This window comes from Phyllobates terribilis, unplaced genomic scaffold, assembly GCF_046119375.1.
Source record: "Phyllobates terribilis strain yellow unplaced genomic scaffold, ASM4611937v1 Scaffold_8__6_contigs__length_399053987, whole genome shotgun sequence".
Classification (NCBI taxonomy): domain Eukaryota; kingdom Metazoa; phylum Chordata; class Amphibia; order Anura; family Dendrobatidae; genus Phyllobates; species Phyllobates terribilis.
The window spans coordinates 295,770,364-295,791,246 of NW_027362768.1; the positions used below are offsets into that span (position 1 = coordinate 295,770,364).

Below are 20,883 nucleotides of genomic sequence, written 5' to 3' on the forward strand. Positions count from 1 at the left end.
AGTCCCGCCTCTAGACCAGACTGAAGAAAAACCAAAATGACTGGCAAAGAAAAGGATATAGGAGTTAGCTGATCCTGTTCGCAGTGACGAAAAAAGGCTCTCCAAGTTCTGTGGTATATGCGCGAGGTAACGGGTTTTCTGGCGTTAATTAGGGACTGAATGACATTGTCAGAAAAAGCCCGCCGTCTTCAACACCGCAGCCTCAACGGCCATACCATTAAATTCGGAGAACAAGAACTCTGATGAAGAATAGGACCCTGAGAGAGGGGGTCCGGGAGGTCTGGTAGTCTCCAGGGGGAGTCGACAAGCAGATTTACCAGATCTGCGTACCAGACTCGTCTGGGCCAATCTGGGGCTACTAGGAGAACTGGTACTCCCTCTGTCTTGCCCTTTTTGATGGATCAAAGGTAGAGGTGGAAAGGGATAGGGCAGTTGGAACTGTGACCATGATCGCGGGACCGAGCTACAAAGGACGGAACCTTTTTATGATTAATCACCTGCCGTGTAGCTTTGATCGCATCTTTCCCTTCGCTGTATATCTATGATTAGCGATTTGTCTACAGTAAATGTCATTAGGTGCTAGCCATGGAGCTTTAATTATGAGTTAATATGCACCTGCTGAGAAACTTTGATTATATGACTTTTTGTGTGTTATGCACTACTATTTTGTTTCCAATAGCAATGAATTTTAGAGCTAAGGAACAGACCTGGCTCGACCAGATGGAGCAGGTACTTGGCACAGGCGGTGCAGAACCACGGGTAGAGAACGAGCGGGACTGGGACAATCAGGTTCAGTCCATACAGTCCTTAATTATCAAACGGACAAAATTGTGGTGGAATAGGGCCTTTTTGCAGAGGTATATTTCCAACAAGTTGATTCCAAGAGGACTGAGGGTGCGGGTTATCCCCACGTTTGTAGTTGATGATAAAGACTTCATGTCCAATTGGGAAGGCCTCTGCAATACATGCTCCATTGGATTTATGCAGTTATTGATTGAACATAATACTAACGCCATTTTAGTACTGGATAAATCTATTGATGAAGCACAAAGTATATTGAGAAATACTTGCCCTACTGATAAAATCCAGGACTTTGATGCATCAATTGATAGGAATCTGGATCTCTGTGTCAAAAAATTACATGACACTCAAGCGACAAAAATGGCAAGAGACCAGCGTGATTTTGCAACTAATACAGTATATCACTGGAGAAAGGCTATCATCCAACCTCATATGGCACAACGCTCTTCGTCTATTACATCCATCTCATCTCTCAGTGACTCATCTAGTATGACGTCCTCATCCATCATTACGAGGTCAGGACTGAATCTTAAGAGGACACGAGATGCAAATTTCCATCCGTACAGACGCCGACCGTATAAACAGCCGCTTGTGGACAGTGGGGACAATAAGGTAATTAACCTTAGTAAATATGTACTTACTGATACTGACTTGGCTCTACTAAGCAGGGGTCTCTCCTTCTCACCTAAGAGTAGCTTTGATGTTTTCTCGGCTGTGAAGGACCTCCATTTGTTTGCGAGAACTCTGTTGTTTAAGAAGTATTATTTTAATGAGGCACAATTTGATCTTTTTCCAACAGAAGAGGAACAAATAGCTTTACGAACTTTGGAGGAACTTTCTAGTGAACATAATATGGAGGAAGGAGGTAAGATCCCTGCATCTATTAGGGTCAAGTCTAAGAAATTTCCCCCACTGTCCACAAGCGCCAACATAGATCTGTTTGTTCAGGTGGTTACGAAGGAGTTCGAGCAGATTCCGCGTTATATACAGAGAGATAACCTCACTAGACATGAGCGTGAGCGCCTCCAGGTCCTTCGGGACCTTCCAGATGTAGTGCTGAAGCCAGCAGACAAGGGGGGCAACATTGTGTTGTGGCCTAAGGACATGTATGAGAGGGAGGCATTTAGTCAACTTAATAATAAGACCTGCTATAAACGTTTGACATTTAATCCCTTGGCCTCCTTCTCCCTCCAACTGTCTAAGATCATTAATCAAGCCACGACCAATGGGGTCATCACTGAGGAGCTGGCTTCAGCACTACTTGTTAGCGAACCTGTAGTTTCTACATTCTATTTGTTGCCTAAAGTGCACAAAGATCTGTCCATACCACCTGGGCGTCCTATTATTTCCGGGACTGGGAACTTCCTAGAGAACGTCAATCGGTGGATTGACAGTAAGCTTCAACCTCTGGTAGAGTGTCTCCCATCTTTCCTCCTGGATACAGGTGAGCTTCTTAAGAGAGTTGATGGGCTATATCTGGAGTCAGATATGATACTGGTGACAGGTGATGTAGAATCACTGTACACCAGTATTAAACATTCTGATGGCTTGAGAGCATGTGCCTTTTTCCTGGAAACATCTAATTTGCAAAATGCCATGATTCAATTGGTGATGGATTTGCTGGAATTTTCTTTAACCCATAATTTTTTTACATTCAAGGGGTCCTTCTACCTGCAGCTCCAGGGCACAGCAATGGGCGCGGCGTTCGCGCCGGCCTATGCTAATCTGTTCCTGGGGCTGTGGGAGAGGGACCTCTCCCTGCCGGATCAGCGGACATCTATGGACCGCGTCCCTTTCTGGACGCGCTACATAGATGACATCCTGCTGATCTGGCAGGGTCCCATAGAAGACTTGAAGATATTCATGCAATCCCTTAATGATAATGACAGGAATATTCGCATTACCTATACATGGGACAGGGATGTGGTGAATTTTCTGGATGTGGCTATCACTAGAGATCAAGACAATTTTATAAAAACAAACATCTACCGAAAAAATACCTCCACGAATATGTTGCTTCATGCGTCATCCTCTCACCCTCCTTGGGTGATTCAGTCTGTTCCCATCGGACAGTTTCTGCGGTTACGTAGACTCTGTTCGGATGATGTGGATTTTGCCAGACAGTCCGAAGATTTGAATAAGAGATTCTATGAGAGGGGCTACAGTAAACGCATGGTAAAAAGGGCATACCATCGTGCCAAATATTCCAATAGACATGATTTGCTCTATAAGAAAAAGATTCCTAAATTAGAAGAGAAACCAAGATTTATAACTGATTATCATGGTCAATTTGGTCGGATGAGGGAATGTTTGGCTAAAGCTTGGCCCATCCTTCTGGTCGATCCTGTATTGTCTAAAATTCTTCCAGATCGCCCATCTATTGCTGTGCGCCGCTCTAAAAATCTTCGTGACTGTCTGGTACATAGCCATTATCAATTTCAATCTGGAACTGCTACAATTTTTGGTGCTTCTAGTCCTGAGTGTGGAAGTTTTCCATGCGGCCGCTGTGTCGCCTGTCCGAATATAGAGCGTACTGATACCTTTTCTAATGCTGCGGGTACGGTGACATATGTCATTAGAAGTCGTATTACATGTACCTCACGTTTTATCATCTACTACGTCACATGTCCATGTGGACTAATCTATGTTGGTTTAACCACACGGCAACTTAAAGTGAGAGTTAGGGAGCATGTGTTGGGGATTTTGGCGGCAGTCGACTGTATGGATCCCTCCACACTCAGGACGATACCACGACATTTCAAACTCTGCCATAATTGTGACAGTTCACTATTGAGGGTGAGGGGGATTGACGCCTTGAAGATTGGTATTCGTGGAGGTAAACTTAGCCAACGTCTAGCTCAGCTAGAATCCAGATGGATCTGGAAATTGGGTACTGTACACCCGCATGGACTGAATGAGAGTCTCAGTTTTGCTCCGTTCCTTTGATTTCCATTCTACCTAGTACATATCATTGCTGTGTTTTTTAATGTTTTATTTACTTTTTTTATCATATATTACTTACAGTTCTATCCATCATTATTGGTCTGTGAACTTTCTTTCTGGAGGGTTGTGTCCGTACTATATCCGTTCCATTATGGATGAGTGTTTGTGGAGGAGAAGAAGGATTCGTGATATTGTCGCACAGCAATCGCCAAATGCCTATAAACCTCTTTGCTCATATTGTGAACTTTGTCTAAATGAAGTATTGCATTTTGTATCACTTCCATCTTTGAGGTGATTGTATATTGTGATGTATGTGGTTGGGACTTCCATATGTGTGGCTATTGGTCCTGGCTATTGGACAACATTATTAATGTAATTTATCTACACAATATTACTGTGATCATATGTCTTTAATTATTACATTACATTACATAATATTATTATGACTATTATGATCATGTACATTTAATAAGTACCTTTGGTGTGGTAATGTTGTACTAATGTCAGATATGATTTGACACATGTGATGAGGTCCGTTATATGTGTGAGATTGTCTCCATATTGATGTATATTGCTATGTATATTTGCATTCTTTCCCTTTGGGAGACTTTTAGTACTATGCCCTACCACTAGATGGTTGTGGGTAGCTATATACTTATAATTGGACATTTCATCACATACATCCCTATTTTGCAATCCCCGAGGTAGCTGAGGGCAGTCTTAAGATGGACCTCTAGTTGTGTTAAGGAATGCCTTACCTAATTCTAATTCTATAGGTGCGGCACTTGGACAGGTACGTGCAGGCGCTCTCGGTTGCTGAGGCTGGCTCGCGCTGCCCGGCGTCTTCCTGCTAGGACCTGCGGGTCACGTGGGCCCGCGTGACTGTTGGGAGGTCCTTCGCATGACGCCGGCATCGCGGGTTGCCGAGGCAGCGGAGACGCTGGGCGCGTCATTAGATGTCCGCCCACACCTCCCTATTGGCTGGCGATAGCTTTATAAGGACACACCCCCAGTTTGCAACCACGCCCCCTGAAGAAGGTAACGCCGAAACGCGCGTCGGGGTGGACGCGCGGTCCACATGTAAGCATCCCCGTTGTCAGCCCTCTGTCCAGGTAGACTCTATTATTACATTAAATGCTCATTTACATGGTTATGTCGCTACACAGCTAGGTTGTATGAGCTGACCACTAGTGATACACTACTTGGATATATATATTAGAGATCCATTGATCAGGTGCATTAGGGTCTATATTATAGTCCTGGTGGGTGTTTTATATGTGGACCTCTGTGTCCATTGAGCATGATGGTATTTTAGATATTTTTGATATGTATGTCTTGCACTGTCTCTGCCATATTATGTGGTGTATTTTTTCTTAATTATATATTTAATAAAAGCTATATTTTATGATTAATCACCTGCCGTGTAGCTTTGATCGCATCTTTCCCTTCGCTGTATATTTATGATTAGCGATTTGTCTACAGTAAATGTCATTAGGTGCTAGCCATGGAGCTTTAATTATGAGTTAATATGCACCTGCTGAGAAACTTTGATTAAAGGACGGAACCTTGTGGTTTAACCGGGATGCCATGAGGTCGACGTCCGGCGTGCCCCACCGTAAGCAGATTTGATGAAACACCTCGGGATGGAGAGACCATTCTCCTGAGGCGAGGCCCTGCCGACTGAGGAAGTCGGCCGCCCAATTGTCAACCCCTGGAATGTGGACTGCTGAGATGCCGGGACCGTCTTCTCGGGCCAAAGTAGCACTCGTCACCTCTTTTAAAACGGGCTTGCTGCGCGTTCCTCCCAGATGGTTTATGTATGCCACAGCCGTGGCATTGTCCGATGTACACGGACTGGGAACCCTGCCAGGATCTTCTGCCAGTGACGCAACGCCAGGTAAATCGCCCTTATCTCCAGAATGTTGATGGGAAGGGAGACTTTGTGGGGACTCCACCGGCCCTGGACCGTGTGTTGTCGAGGTCGAAGGGGAGGGCAGTGAACTGGTAATGCGCGTTCCTGAAGGAAAAGCGAACGAACTTCTGATGTGACGCGCAGATTGGGATGTGAAGGTATGCATCCTGAATGTCCACTGAACATAGATATTCCCCGCCCTCCATCGAGGCGATTACCGACCTGAGGGACTCCATCCTGAACTGTCGGATGCGTACATGTTGTTTTAGCTGTTTGAGGTCCAGAATCGGACGCAGTGAGCCGTCCTTTTTTGGGACGACGAAAAGATTTGAGTAAAAACCGGAAAACCTTTCCTGAAAGGGAACCAGGACTATGACTCCTGAGAGCAGAAGGGAGGTGATGGCTTGAAGGAAACCGGGAAGCAGAGATGGTTGTGGGGGGCAGGACTTGAGAAAACGTGATCGTGGGCTGGAATCGAACTCGATTTTGTATCCGGAAGTCACAATTTCTTTGACCCAGGCATCTTCTGTTGCCAAGAGCCAAGAATCTGTGAACAGAAGGAGACGGCCGCCCACCCTGGGAGAAGTCCCAGGTGGGAGTGACCCGTCATGCTGAGGAAAACCTGTTGGATCGAGATCGTGATCCAGAGGACTTGGAGGAGCGACTCTATGGGCGCCAGTTAGGCGTGGGCCTAAAGGAGGGCTTACGACTGTCAAGCTGTGCTGGAGTACGGTCCTGTTGAGAGGAGGGGTTCGGTTGAGCGAACTGACGAAAGGACCGGAACTGAAGGGGACGTCTCCTAGGAAAAGGGCGTTTGGGTCTGGGCTGGGGGAGAGAGGTACTTTTACCCCCAGTAGCATCAGAGATTATCTGGTCTAGCTTGGATCCAAACAGCCTGGAACCTTGAAAAGGAAGATTAGTTAGAGATCTTTTGGAAGCCAGGTCGGCGTTCCAGGCTTTAAGCCAAAGAATTCTACGTAAGGCAAAGAGATTACTGGAAACCCGGGCTGAGCATGCAGCGGAGTCGAGGGACGCCGTAAGTAGATATTTTCCAGCGTGGCCGATCTGATCAGCTAAGTTGGCCATATCGTCCGGGGAGGCCCGTGCTAGGATGCCCTGTCTGAGCTCTTTGGCCCATGCGGACACCGCTTTTGATACTCAAGTTGAGGCGAAGGAAGGGCAAACAGAGGTGCCCGCAGCCTCAAAGGCTGACTTAGCGAGGGCCTCAACCTGTCTATCCGTGGTATCCCTAAGGGAGGAACCGTCCGGAAGAGACAGTACCGTCTTGACGGAAAGGCGAGAGACGGGAGGGTCCACAGATGGGGACTCCGTCCATTTGCTGACAAGGTCATGGTTAAAGGGGTATAGGACGTTTAACTGTTTTTTTCCTGTAAAGCGCTTTTCTGGATGCTCCCACTGCTTCTGAAAGACCCTGTCAAATTCTGCATGGTTAGAAAAAGTGCGTGCAGGACGCTTAATCTTTTCGAAGGAAACTGAGTAGTTACGGGAAGGGCTCTTGTCTTCTGTAACATGCAGAGTCTGATTGACAGCCGTTATAAGGCTGTCTATCATGTCCTGGATCTTGGAATACTTGTCTGTGTCAGAACCAGAGTCTGAATCTGAAGCAGAGTTAGATCCCGGAGCGACCTCCGAGGAAGAGGTGTGAGACGCACGGAGCATCTTGGAGTCTGGAGAGCTGGAGGATGAGCTTGCGTGAGTCCGTTTCTGAAAAGGTGCCGTCAGTCTGCCCCTGAGAGGAGCGCTAGTGGCCGTGGATAACATAGGCAAACGTTCTGGCAAGCGTTCTAAGACATGCACCAGAGATTGAGAAACCTTGGTGAGGTCAGAGACAGACTGTGACATAGCAACAGCCCACTCCGGAGGGGAGGGGGTTACCACGTTCTGGGCGGCGGGGGGATCTTGGGGTGCCAGCATGGTGGGGGGTTTGCAGGTCGAGCAGAAGGCCGTAGTGAGACCCACGGGCCACTTAGTACCGCAAAGAGCACAGGCGTAGTATGTGACGATGTGAGAGGGACGGACTGAGAGCTCCCTGGGTTTGGGCATATGTGCCTGACCAGGGATACTGCAGGGGAGGGCGCTGTGGGCAGGAAAGGGTGTGGGTCGGTGTCAGGACAGAGCCTACCCGATCCTGCAGGGAAGCGGTCCCGTGTCCCCCTGAAAGACTCCGAAGGTTAGGCTGGAGCGGGTCACAGTAGGTGCCGACAGAGTAGGGAGCTGCGTGTGGCAGAGTGATGGCGTCGGTGTAGGGGGAGGAGCAGGGGACGCTGCGTTGATGACAGAGCGCGTCGAGGCTCCGATAGGTGGATGGGAAGAGGGCGTGGCTTTAAAGGCCCCCTAGATAGGTCCGCGGAGGGCTCGAGGGCGTGACGGAAGAGTCACTATGCTCCTCGGCCCTGGTTGGTTAAATAGGAGGGGGCGTATAGCCGTCGGAGCGGTACCGCCCACCGGACACGCCCCCCGACGGAGAAAAGCGCGGCAGATTTGCCTCGCATACATAATGAAGAAGGAGGAAGTACCGCCCACCGGACACGCCCCCCGATGGAAAAAAGCGCGGCATCTGCCGCGCATACAAAATGAAGAAGAGGGAGGAAGTGACCCAGGGAAGCGCTGTAACGCGCCATGTTTGGTTAAAGGGGGGGGGGGGGCAGATAACGCCGGGGGGACTGGGATCTACACTGAAAGACAGGGAAGTACCTGTCTTAGCGCAATCGTCTGTTCCTTTCTCCTGTTGAGGATGGTCTCAGGATGTCTTCCTGGATAGGGGGGGATCCTGGCTTTTCCTCCTTCCCGCACTGTCCGGTCCTAGACAGTGCAGGAGATGGTGACAACCCAAGAAGACTGGGGGAAGGTCACCCGCAGGGACCACCGTCTCCCTCCCAGGCCGCTCCGAGGAGGGGGCTGGGGTGGGGAACAGGCTAGGACTGGCCACCGAAATCACCCTGAGACACCCTAAGGTGACAGGGGATAAGTCCTGCCCAGCGGGTCCGAGAGTGGGCGATGTGGGGGTAGCCACATTGCTCTCTCGGTCGCATGTGGGTTAACAGGGGACGCAGTGTTCCCTGTTAGCCTGAAGAGCTGTATCTGAAAGAGAAAAAACAAGGATTAATAAACACAACAGGTTGGATCTGTGAAGATCCAGGTCTACCTCCTACAGACACTAAGCTTAAACTGGTGAGCTTGGTGCCTGTAGGCGGGTGCATACTGCGGAGGAGGAGCTATTTTCCTTTTTTTGCCTAGTGTCAACCTCCTAGCGACAGCAGCATACACCCATAGTCCTGTGTCCCCCAATGAAGCGATAGAGAAAACAAGCCATCACACAGCTCCACTGACTGAAAAATTAGAATGTCAGGGTCTCAGAAAATGGTGACGGTAGCAATTTTTTTTTCAACACTATACATGTTGGATATCACAGTTTTTGTAGTGAACTGGAAAATCAGGCTGGGCTGTCAGGTAATTTTTACCGCACAATGAATGCCGTAAAAACAAAACTCCAAAACAATTATGTAATTGAGTTTTCCAATTTCAACGCACTTGGAATTTTTTCCCGTTTTCCAGTAAATTGGATGGCAAAATGAATGGTGTCATTCAAAACTACAACTTAAAAAACAAGCCCTCATAATACTATGATGACGGAAAAAAAAATAATATAAAAAAGTTATGGCTTTTGGAAGAAGGGGAGGAAAAAGCAAATGCGCAAAAACGGAAAATCGCCAAGTCAGCAAGGGGTTAAACACAGAAAAACGTTTGTTATACGTACGGGTTCTGCAACAGGTAGAAATGGCTCTAGGAGCTTCTCTGTAGAATCCAAAGATTCCTAGAAGAAAACAGAAGCAAAGTATTTAAAACCAAGATCTTTAAAAAATTACTAACTGTGCAATTAAATTTTACCCGGTGTTTAACTCCTTCCTGACATGTGACGTACATCCGCACTTCACATGTGATATAGGTGTATGGAAGAAGCTCAGGAACTAAGCCCACCTATAACAGGGCAGGTGATGGCTGTGTTGTACAGCCAGCATCTGCCTCTATCTGCTGTTTAACCACTTAAATGTCTCTAGTAATCTCTGACAGCTGAACTAAAAGGGGTGTTCTCATCTCTAAGATCCTATCCCAATATGTAATAGGTGTAATAATAACGATAACAAATATTCCAATTAGAAGTGTAGTATAGTTCTTCTGATTTGCTATCTCGCTTTACCCCATGTGCAGGGCATAAGAGTTACGACCACTCGTATAGTGACAGTTAGCTGTTAGTGGTCGTAACCATGGATACCTAAGCTACTGCAATAGGATCTTGGAGATGGGAATATCCTTTTAAGTACCTCAGTTTGGAGGGGATTGGAGGTCTGTTAAGTCACCCACCGCCCCATGCAATGTGGTGTGTTGATGGGTTACCTTGGCCGCTGCAGGCCTACTGAAGACCTTAGTACTTCTATGAAGCCCAGCCTGTGGACGCTGTTCCTGCTTAAAGGGGTTGGTCCAGGTCAGCGCTGGACCCAGTGAGGGTGGATAAAGCACATTTTGTTTGTTTTTTAAATTTCCAACGGAGCTTATAGGAAAAACTTTTCTGAAAGAGTACAACTGCTCTTATATCTATCTTTTTTTTTCATAAAGTCGGCAGTGTTTGCTCAGTTTGTTTTATCTTAGGTTGTGTTTTTTAATGGTCACAGTGTGAATGTGCACCTACACATTGCACTTATACCAACATGTGTTGCAGCTCATTTATTTGGTTTTGCTAGTGTTTAGATGTAGTGAGAAATTAGACATTTTTATATAGACTGAATTCCAATACAAAATCAAACATAAAAAAATAGAGGTTTCACATTAAAAAAAGATCCAAATTTGAAGCTAAAAAAGCTCAATAGTTATTGAAATACTAAGAATTCTGTTCTATAATTGTATAAGAATGCACACAAAACAAGAACATGAAGTTAGTTATTTGTGCTCACCTGGTTCGCCTGATGGTCGCCTTTGCAGGCTGGCTGTAAAAGTTTCATGGTGTCTTCTTCATCCTCTGTGCTAGTGGGATTAGCTACGGGGCAAATTTTGCTTTCCATGTTGGCGTTTGATGCTGCCTGCAGCTTTAGTTTGATGTCCTGCTCTTTTGGACCGTTTGGTGTCATTTTACCTGGCGGGTCCCTGCTGTCATTCTGAAGCTCGGGGATCAAATGTTCATCAGCCGGTGCTCTTTTGTCATCGGGCAGGACACCGATATCCACCTTGCTGAGAGTTGAAATAGAAGCTGCTGCATTGTTCATGTGCGGGAGGTCGGGAAGAGCTGGAGGAATACAGGCTGCTTTCGTCTTTACTGGGCTTCTTCCTTTATTCTGTGTAGAAAATGGACAATTGAGCATTAGTTCGAAAATGTCCTTATGTGTATAAAAGGAGTCCGAAAACAAATCTGCATTACTCCTATTGACAGTTTTAATTAATTTCGGCCTTTGGGAGAGTGGCCCGGTTTCCCCAAAAAAACTGATATGGATCATTTACTGACACATACAGCAAAATGCCATTTAGTTACTCTCATGCTTTATGTCACGCTCATGTTCGAAGTTTTAGGCAACAAGCCACTTGCATTGTGTAGAAAATAAAATCTGTAGGATAAGATTAAAATTCATAAAATTGTATCGCCAGACAGAAGTGGCACTGAAAAAAACAAAACAAAAATCACCTTTTTGCCCAACAAGGGCCTGGACATTTTTGTTTTTTGCGCTTTTTTTTCCCTTCCCATTCATTTTAACATACAATATAATTAAAAACAGGAAAAAAATTTCAAGAGGGGTGAAACTGCGAAAAAAAAACAATAAATCCACCATTGTTTTTTGGGCTTTGTTTTTACGATTTTTTTTTATTACTTTCATAGATTGGACACAAGACCAAATATGTTTATTTATTATTTGAATGGGGAATATATTATTTGAAATTTTTTTTAAACCTTTTTTCTTTTTTCTAGTTTACTTTTCTTAGTCCAACCACTGGGACATGAACCTGCTGATCACTTATACTACATATTGGAATACTATAGTATTGCAGTATATAGTGTAACTGTGGTTCTCCTATGAAACCTAGTCTGTGGACTAGTATGGACTACTATGGCAACCACATGTCCCCAGCTACCATGGTAAATCATCGGCTACTCACAATCGTGTCTCAGGTGAAAAATGGGGGGCGATCGAAGTGCTCCGGTAAGTAGGCCATTTAAATGCTGAGGTTAGCGATTGACAGCAGCATCTAAATGGTTAACAGCAGCAATCGGAGCAGATGTTGGCTATGTAACACCACTGGCATTTGACATGTATGAAGAGGTTCAGCTCCTGAGACTGCTCCATACACCCCTGCAGTGACTTGTATGTACATCAAAGGTTGCTAAGGCGTTAAGTCATAATAAATGTGGTGGGACTCAATAACAGCTGAGGAACTTATAGTTAGTTACCTGTAAGCCATGTCCTAAGTAATACAATTTTCTTTATGCACTACAGAAAGAATACAATTTATAGGATAGATGATGAATGTATTATCGCTGGGGGTTCAGAAGCTTAGACTCCTACTGATTCCGAGAACTGGGGACCCAAAGTTCCCTGTGTGAATGGCGTAACTGTCTAAACTAAACAGAGGAGCATACAAGCACATTACAAAAATGAATAATAATTTTACCACTTTATGCCGTTTTCTTTCACCAGGGGCAGTTTCTGCTCGTAGTTCCCGCTCATGCGGTTCACCATTTTTGGGGACCCCACTGTCACTGGAGTCTACCAAATTTTTTCGGCGTTTGACTTTTTTTCTTAAAAAAACAAACAAAAAAAACAACAATATTTTTTTCTTTATTGTGCAGGCAAACCTGTTTAATATAACTTGTGAATGTTCCTCCTGGTCTTCCAACTTCTTGAACTAAATGTCAGTACTAAGGAGAAGACAGGGGCTCTGTTCACAAAGTGTTTCTTGTACTTTAGAAAGACACATATCCTGAATTATCGATAGGCCCGCTGCACATGAAGGAGGCCAAATTGACATTCTGTTGTGCTGGACTGTGCTTTCCTGTACAGTGGGCCATTACACACACAAAACATATACCTGGTTGCATCCTTTTTTAAAGGAGTTTTCTGAGCTTATCACAAGACAGAAAAGTATAGACCTTAAGCAGCTTTGTGCTGCACCTTTGTTTTGATGCCGCCAGGGATTCCTGTGGGATTACCATGTAAAGAACTACAGTTCCCATGATTCCTCTCCCCATTCACAGATATTGCATATACACCCTTCTATTAAGTTAGGTAGTCATGTAACTACTACTAGTCTGTTCTGCTATTCTCCTTTCTGGACACTGTGCCCTCTGCTTCCCAGCATGTGAAACAGGATCCCTCCAGAGAAAGGGAGGGAGCTGGGAAAACCAGGGAGCAGTGGAGATACTGTGTAGATGTCAGTATAATGTAGTGTAAGAGTGTTAATATACTCACCGATCGATGTCTTCCCCAGTTTCCAGCAGCGCTCCGGTCCTCTTCATACTCACATTACTTATATTCCAATTCGCCAAATCACACTGGGGTCTTAAGGCCCCGTCTCACATAGCGATATCGCTAGCGAGATCGCTGCTGTGTCACGGTTTTGGTGACGCAACAGCGACCTCACCAGCGATGTCGCTATGTGTGACACTTTGCAACGATCAGGCCCCTGCTGTGAGGTCGCTGATCGCTGCAAAGTGTCCTGGACCATTTTTTGGTCGTTTGCCTCCCGCTGGACAGCACACATCGCTGTGTGTGACCAGCGGGACCAACGATCAGGCTGGTATCCATGGTAAACATCGAGGTTACTAGGGGCACGCGCGCACTTAGTAACCCGCTGTTTACCATGGATACCACTCTGCTACGGTGCACGAGAGGTTACCGCTCACGGTAGCAGAGTCGTATCCATGATAAACATCGGGTTACTAAGTGCGCGTGTGCCCCTAGTAACCCGATGTTTATCATGGATACGGCTCTGCTAAGGTGAACGGTAACCTCCCGCGCACCGTAGCAGAGTGGTATCCATGGTAAACATCGGGTTACTAGGGGCACACGCGCACTTAGTAACCCGATGTTTATCATGGTTACGAGCCTGCTCCTGCTTCAGCAGCAGGCTGGTAACTGGGAGCAGGACATCGTGGAACGATTCTTTCCATGATGTCGCTGCTCCCCTGATCGCTGGTGAGCCTGCCTGTTTGACAGCTCACCAGCGATGTATTAGCGACGCAGGTCGTATCGTTGTCGGGATCGCTGCTGCATCGCTTAGTGTGACGGGGCCTTTATGTATGAGCAGGAAATTGCTTTTATGGGACTGCATTCTGAGCGCTATAGGTTTAAACTGTAAAAGCGACGTCCTGCTCACACACAGACCGGAGGGCGAGTCAGAACAGTGAGTGAGAAGAAGACTGGAGCAGGGCTGGAAACCAGGGAAAACAGCGATTGGGAAAAATATTAACACAAAAAAAAATTTGGGGGAGTGCTTCTTTATCAATTATGCCACTATTTGAGTATGTAGTGGCATACGTCAAAAGTATACATCAATAAATCCTCTTGACAGATGGCTAAGATGTGATGAGAATAGACCATAACATTCATATAGCCAGACCAGTTCCGGCTTCCATTATTAGTTGTAATATACCTTGGAAAGTCCTGAAAACAGTATTAGAAGACTTCATCCACGCTGACAACTGAAGATGCATATCACTATTCAATAATTCTAGCAAGTGGAGCAGTTTTCACATCCATTCCCTCTTTTTATAAAGTATGATAAAGGAGATACAAATCTGCTTGTTTGGCAAAAGTAACCGCAAATTAAAACTAAAGAAAAAAGTACTAGCATTGATTTTAATGTTATGGACTTTTTCTCCAATCCCCTCCATGACAGCATCCTAGGAGGTTGCCTCCGCATCCTAATTAGGGACAGGAAACACAAGAGGTTAAATAGCCCCTCCTCAAAGCCATCCTCAGTGTTTTTCCTGTCCCTAAGGGATGAAGAGGCTATCCATGGGGTGCTGTGGCCAGCGAGCAGTACCCCCTATGTACCTGGAAGCCAGGCTGCAGAGGTCAATCGCTTCGGCCTTCCTCCTCTGTCAGCTCCCGCTCTCCGGAGCGGGACCTCGCCACTTGCCTGTGCCGTAACGCCGAGTGGTGCGGAGGGCTGGGGGCCTCCCGTAGCTCCCCAGCCCCGATCTTCCTCCTGTTCTCCATCACCCTCTGCGTGCATGCAGGAAATGCCGGAAGTTCCGGCATCAACAGCAGGTGACGTCACTTCCGATGAGTTCCAGGGTGGAACATATGACGTCACGGGCGGGAAATTTAAAAAAAAAAAAAAAAAAAAAAGGGCTTTACCGCTGTAGAGATTGGAGGAGCAATGAAGCAGAAGGAGGAATATTTCATTCCATTGAATGAAAGAAGCGCTGGATCATGGTCTCTGCCTATAAAGAATACCCTGATGGGAAGACACCTTAAAACAGGACAAAGTCCCTTTGACCATGGAAGGTGTAGGTTCCCAAAGATCTGCATCTGCAGAGCCAAGTGCGAGACCCAGCCCCAGTAAGTAAAATTGGATTTGGGGAGATTTCCACTCTTGCAGCAGGATCAACATTTAGTCTATCTCCCTCTCTCTTTTTTTATAGAGACAAGGAGCCTGCATGAAGAGTGAGGGAAAAAACTACAGGTTGCAAGTGTGCCATACGTAGCAAAAAGCTCTCTTCTGGCCATAGAAAACATCTATGCCAGAAGTGTACGGAAAAATGATAAAACAGGAACAACCTTCCATGATGGAAGAAGAGGGATGGTCTGTCAAGAAATTCAATCATCCCTAGCCTCCTTCTCTCAAACCTTCTCTCAAGTCTGGGTGTCCGCCTTCTGTTAAAAAGAGAAAGTACGACCCTAAAGTTTCATCTGACTCAGATGCAGATATATTTATATCAGATGAATGGTTAGAAGAAGGAGAATTAAATGCGAGCCAATATTCGGAGGAAGATAAAAAATATTACTTCTCTCCTGAAGGTATGGAGGAATTATTAACATCTGTAAGAAATACGAAGGAAGGGGAGGAAGAAAAGACTCGGTCGGAGCAGGATGAAATGTTTGGAGGACCAAAGCCCAGAAGGAAATTAGTGTTTCTGATTCATGATAACATCCAAAGTTTGATAACAGACGAATGGGAGTATCCTGAAAAAAGACTGAGTATCCCCATAGAAATGAAGAACCGGTATCCCCTAGATGTAGATATTGCAAAATACTGGAACGACATTCCAAAAGGTGGATATATAAGTGGTGAGAGTAGCGGAAAAGACTACGCTACCTTTCGAGAATTCATCTCAGCTTTGAGATCTGATGGAACGAAAGTCGGACAGCTTATTAAGAAAATCCTGGGAAACTTCCTCAACGTTATTGAATACTAACATCTCATCAATCTGTGTGGCAAGGTCTGTTTTTCGCTGGTTACAACAGCCAAGGGTACACCGAGAGAAGAGCAGCTAGCTGCATTACCTAGCTAGCTGAAAAAAGTCTACGGGGTTTCTAGCTGATGCTTCGGCAGAATCGGTTAGGATGGCAGCCAGATCCCTGGTCTTATCCGATTCAGCGAGAAGAGCACTATGGTTGAAGATGTGAAGTGGGGATAGTACTTCTAAATTTAAGCTTTGTACTATTCCTTTTAAAAGGAGAATATTTATTCGGTGAAGCTCTCGTCGAGCTGTTAGAGAAAGCTTCAGATAAAAAGAAGTCACTACCGGAGCCAAAAGTGTTTAAAAGGAGACCCTTTCGTCCATCACAGGCTCAGAACCTGCAGTATAGAGGGAAAGGAAAACCAAGTTGCTGGAGTTATCTGAAAGGGGGAATAGGTAAGAACATCTTCCAAAACCAGTGACAGGAAAGACCATGACTCCTTGCATGTAGGAGGCAGGATTGCTCACTTTCTCCCACAGTGGCAACAAATATCCTCAAACCAGAGAATTCTACAAACGGTCGGAATGGGAGCATGGATAGAGTTTTCTTTACAGCCTCCTCAGAAACTAGAGATAACATCACTATCAGCCCCAAATCTGCAAAAGATTCTATTAGCAGGTCTCCAAGATCTACAAGAATCAGGGGTGGTATCATCAGTACCTCGCATGGAACAAGGAAAAGGTCATTATTCCTCGACTTTTCCTCATAAAAAAGCCCTCAGGGGCCTACAGAATAATTCTGAATCTAAAACGATTGAATCATTATGTCAAGTACAGAATATTCAAAATGGAATCTGTAAGATCCACGGTTCCTTTAATTGGCAAAGGGTTTGAGATGGCAACTATTGACCAGCAAGAGGCATATTATCACGTGCCTATACATCCATCTTACCGGAAGTTTCTAAGGTTTGCAGTCAAACAGGGGCAAAATATAATGCATTTCCAATTCAACGTCCTGCCCTTTGGGATTTCGTCAGCAATCCTGACTTTTCACAAAGCTCATGGCGGAGGTGGTAGCATTCATAAGGAATCGGTGGAATCTCTATCATCCCCTACCTAGACGATTTCCTGGTAAATGGCCTCATTGGTTCCTCAATTCAAACAAGATCTGCAGTCTACCCTCCACATCTTGGAATCTTTGGGTTGGCTGGTAAAATCGAGAAAAATCAGAAAAACCAGAAAAACTTTCCTGGGGATCCTATTAGACTCACAAAGGCAAACCTCGTTTCTATCCAGGGAAAAACAGATACAGTGGAGAGCAAAGGTTTATGCTCTGAAAAACAGGTCTCCATACAGTTTGCGATGTCAGTCCTAGGATCCATGACCTACTGCATTCAAGTTGTCCCATGGGCTCTCATAAGCAATATCCACCTTCCAGATTGGGTAAAGATATCCTTAGATTGGTGGCTGAATCGAGAGAACATAGGGAGAGGAACGTCATGGATGCAGCTTTCTCTGATATCAGTAAGGACGGATGCCAACAAGAGGCTGGGGAGCTGTAATCTCCCAAACAATGTTTCAAGGAATCTGGCCTCCAGAGATTGCTCATCGATCCTCAAACTTCAGAGAACTAAAGGCAGTAGAAGAGACCCTCAAAGCGGCTAGATCTCTGCTTCAAGAGACCCATGTCAAAGTATACTCAGACAACATAATGACAGTGGCACACTTAAGACATCAGGGGAGCACGAGATACAAAAAGCTGCAGCAGATCTCAACAAGTATCTTCACCTGGGCAGGACATCATCTTCTCTTCCTGACAGCCCTTCACCTAAAAGGTTCCAACAACTCCCAGGCAAATTTCTTGAGCAGAAGGGATATACATCCAGGGCAATGCAGCCTGAACACAGACATATTCCATATGCTTGCAGAAAGATGGGGTTATCTGGAAGTGGATCTATTTGCGAATGAACAAAATGCAAAAGAGAGATGATTCTTCTCCATGGATCCCAAAGACGCTTCAGTACGGATAGACGCTTTTGCCCATCCTTGGGAAGCCAATCTTGCCTATGCATTTCCGATGATCCCATTACTACCGAGATTTCTACAAAAGATCAGAGCAGAAGGAGTCAAGACAATCCTCATAGCTCCAAATTGGCCAAAAAGATGATGGTTTGGGACTCTGAACAGCCTAAAGATAGAAGGTCCTCTACTTCTTCCTCCAGTCCACAACATAATACATCAGGGCCCGATCATCCTCCAGACTCTCAGAGCCTAAGCGTAGCGGTCTGGCTTCTGCAGCCTCAATCTTAAGAGCCAGAGGCCTCTTAGAAGGGGTGGTCCAGATCCTCCAGAAAAGCAGGAAGCCGATCATTAATATATGCTAAGATCTGGAAGACTTTTGGGTCATGGTACGGTGTTCATCCACGAGACCCTTTCCATCCGAATATAGCCAAAATTCTGCATTTCCTACAGGAAGGCCTGTCAAAGGGACTATGTCCAAATACCGTCAAAGTTCAGATATCAGCCCTGAGTTCTTACTTTGATAAAGATCTAGCAAACCACAGATGGATTAAAAGATTCATGACAGCCGCCTCCAGAATAGATCCTACAAGAGAAAAAACAGTCCCTCCCTGGGATCTGAATGTTGTACTTAAAGGCCTTACTATGCAGCCCTTTGAACTAATCACGGAGATACAAATGGATAAACTGTCATGGAAATCTGCATTTCTGGTAGCCATAACAACGGCTAGGAGAGTAAGCGAGATCCAAGCACTATCCATCAGAGAACTCTATCTGAAGATTTCAGAAGATAGGATAGTTTTCCAGCTTTAGCCTAAGTTTCTTCCAAAAGTTGTAACAGATTTTCATAGGTCCCAACCTATAATCCTCCCTTTCTTTTTGTCAAAATCCTTCAACCAGTGGAGAAGAAGTATTCCATACCCTGGATGTCAAGAGGGTTATTCTGCATTACTTACAGTAAACCAAGACACGAAGGAAAGATCAAAATCTCTTTGGCCAATATGGTGGGCCCAACAAAGGGAAGAATATATCCAAAAATACACTGGCAAACTGGATCAAGAAAATTATCTGTGAAGCATACAAGACTCAGGGGTTAACCCCTCCAGAGTCATTAAAGGCGCATTCTACCAGAGCGATGTCTGTCTCCTGGGCTGAGAGAGCGAGTGCATCAGTCAAGCAGATCTGCAGAGCGGCGACATGGTCATCAGCCCATACCTTTGCAAAACATCATCGTTTAGATTTAGCGGCTAATAGTGATCTAGCCTTTGGAAGGAAAGTCCTTCAAGCTGTTATCCCTCCCTAAAACATTATTCTTTGGTACTACTCCTAGGGTGCTGTCATGGAGGGGATTGGAGAAAATAGAATTAGACTTACTGGTAATTCGGTTTCTAAGACCCTTCATGACAGCACGGGTAGTTCCCGCCCTTATTTTTAATTTCTTTATGAAATTCCTCGGTGTGATTAAAATATTTGAAGCATTCATTCTGTGTGGTCCTTTAGAAAAACACTGAGGATGGCTGTGAGGAGGGGCTATTTAACCTCTTGTGTTTCCTGTCCCTAATTAGGATGGGGAGACAACCTCCTAGGGTGCTGTCATGGAGGGTCTTAGAAACCAAATTATCGGTAAGTTTAATTCTATTTTTTCTTCCATTTTCTCATTCTATACATTCCTAGACCATCTTTTTATTACTGCCTTCTATTACTGCCTCCCTGATTTTTAAGGCTATGTGAAGAATAGGATTAGGGAAGGATAGCAGCCACATGAATGACTACAGTTCCATTGCTTTTTATTAATGCAGACTTGGATGGGCAATGGAGTTGCTCTGCCGTCTCTCGTAGAATATATTAAAAGTGACGGCATTTTATATGTTTATAACATTGGTAAAGATCCCTTTTAATATTATTACTTACAGTTTACGGTTATCCAAGAAAAACTTAATGTGTTGCTTGATGTATGGCTTCCGCAGTATCTGATTCGCTGTTGGTCTCTTTTCAGGCTGCCGACTTAACATTGTACTAATCAAATCCCTCAATTCATTACTGTAATCTTTAGGCATTGGTGGCAGCTGGAAGGTAAGAAGATAAATTATGTACATGGCCAATATTATGTGCAGATTTTATTAACATGGTATCCATAGCCAAGCACAGACGGAGTAAGGATTGGGCATGTTGAAATTCAACATGCCTGATTCTTAACATTTATGAACATGATATCCATAGCCAATCCGATGTGTAAGGGCACAGACGCAGTAAGGATTGGGTATGTTGAAATTCAACATGCCTGATCCTTAACATTTATTAACATGGTATCCATAGCCAATTCGATGTGGGGGGGGGGGGCGGGGGACAGCCGGAGTAAGGATCCCAAGAGAAAGCAACAAATATGTAAGATCAGTTGATTGGATTATAATTATGGGACAGATATGAAAGTTACTGCATCTCAAGTGTATGGTTAGCTATAGAGCACCAAGATAGCCATTTTCTGATGAGTTCCTTCTTCCAAAACATGTTAACGAAGAAATTGCAATTTTGCTTATGTGGTAACTGAAATGGCCTAAATTTGATTCAAATACACTATATGGTGCCTGTGACCATTTTATCAGCTCAATTTTTCACATGGTATGAATTTATGAACCAAGTATCTCCATTGAGAGAATGATGGCGCACCCAACCAATACAAGTGTTTCCGTAAGGAGAATTCTAGTACGATGAGGCCAGTGTAGTCATGCTGACAGAGCCCGGAATAAGGCAAGTATTTTGCGCCTAATAGCCTGTGAACAATTAGCACTCCCCGAAT

The 20,883-nt window shown here is 45.1% G+C and overlaps 1 protein-coding gene across 1 annotated transcript in view; it reads right to left on the reverse strand.

Moving 5' to 3' along the window:
• The window catches only part of NEK4 (NIMA related kinase 4), a 60,773-nt gene that overhangs the window by 18,667 nt on the left and 21,223 nt on the right, over window positions 1–20,883 (reverse strand). Inside the window, exons 5-8 of the mRNA XM_073644448.1 lie at window positions 19,998–20,152; window positions 12,332–12,458; window positions 10,627–11,004; window positions 9,435–9,491 (exon numbers count right to left, since the gene is read on the reverse strand). Coding sequence (XP_073500549.1) covers window positions 9,435–9,491; window positions 10,627–11,004; window positions 12,332–12,458; window positions 19,998–20,152 — 717 coding nt within the window. The remainder of the gene's footprint in view (window positions 1–9,434; window positions 9,492–10,626; window positions 11,005–12,331; window positions 12,459–19,997; window positions 20,153–20,883) is intronic.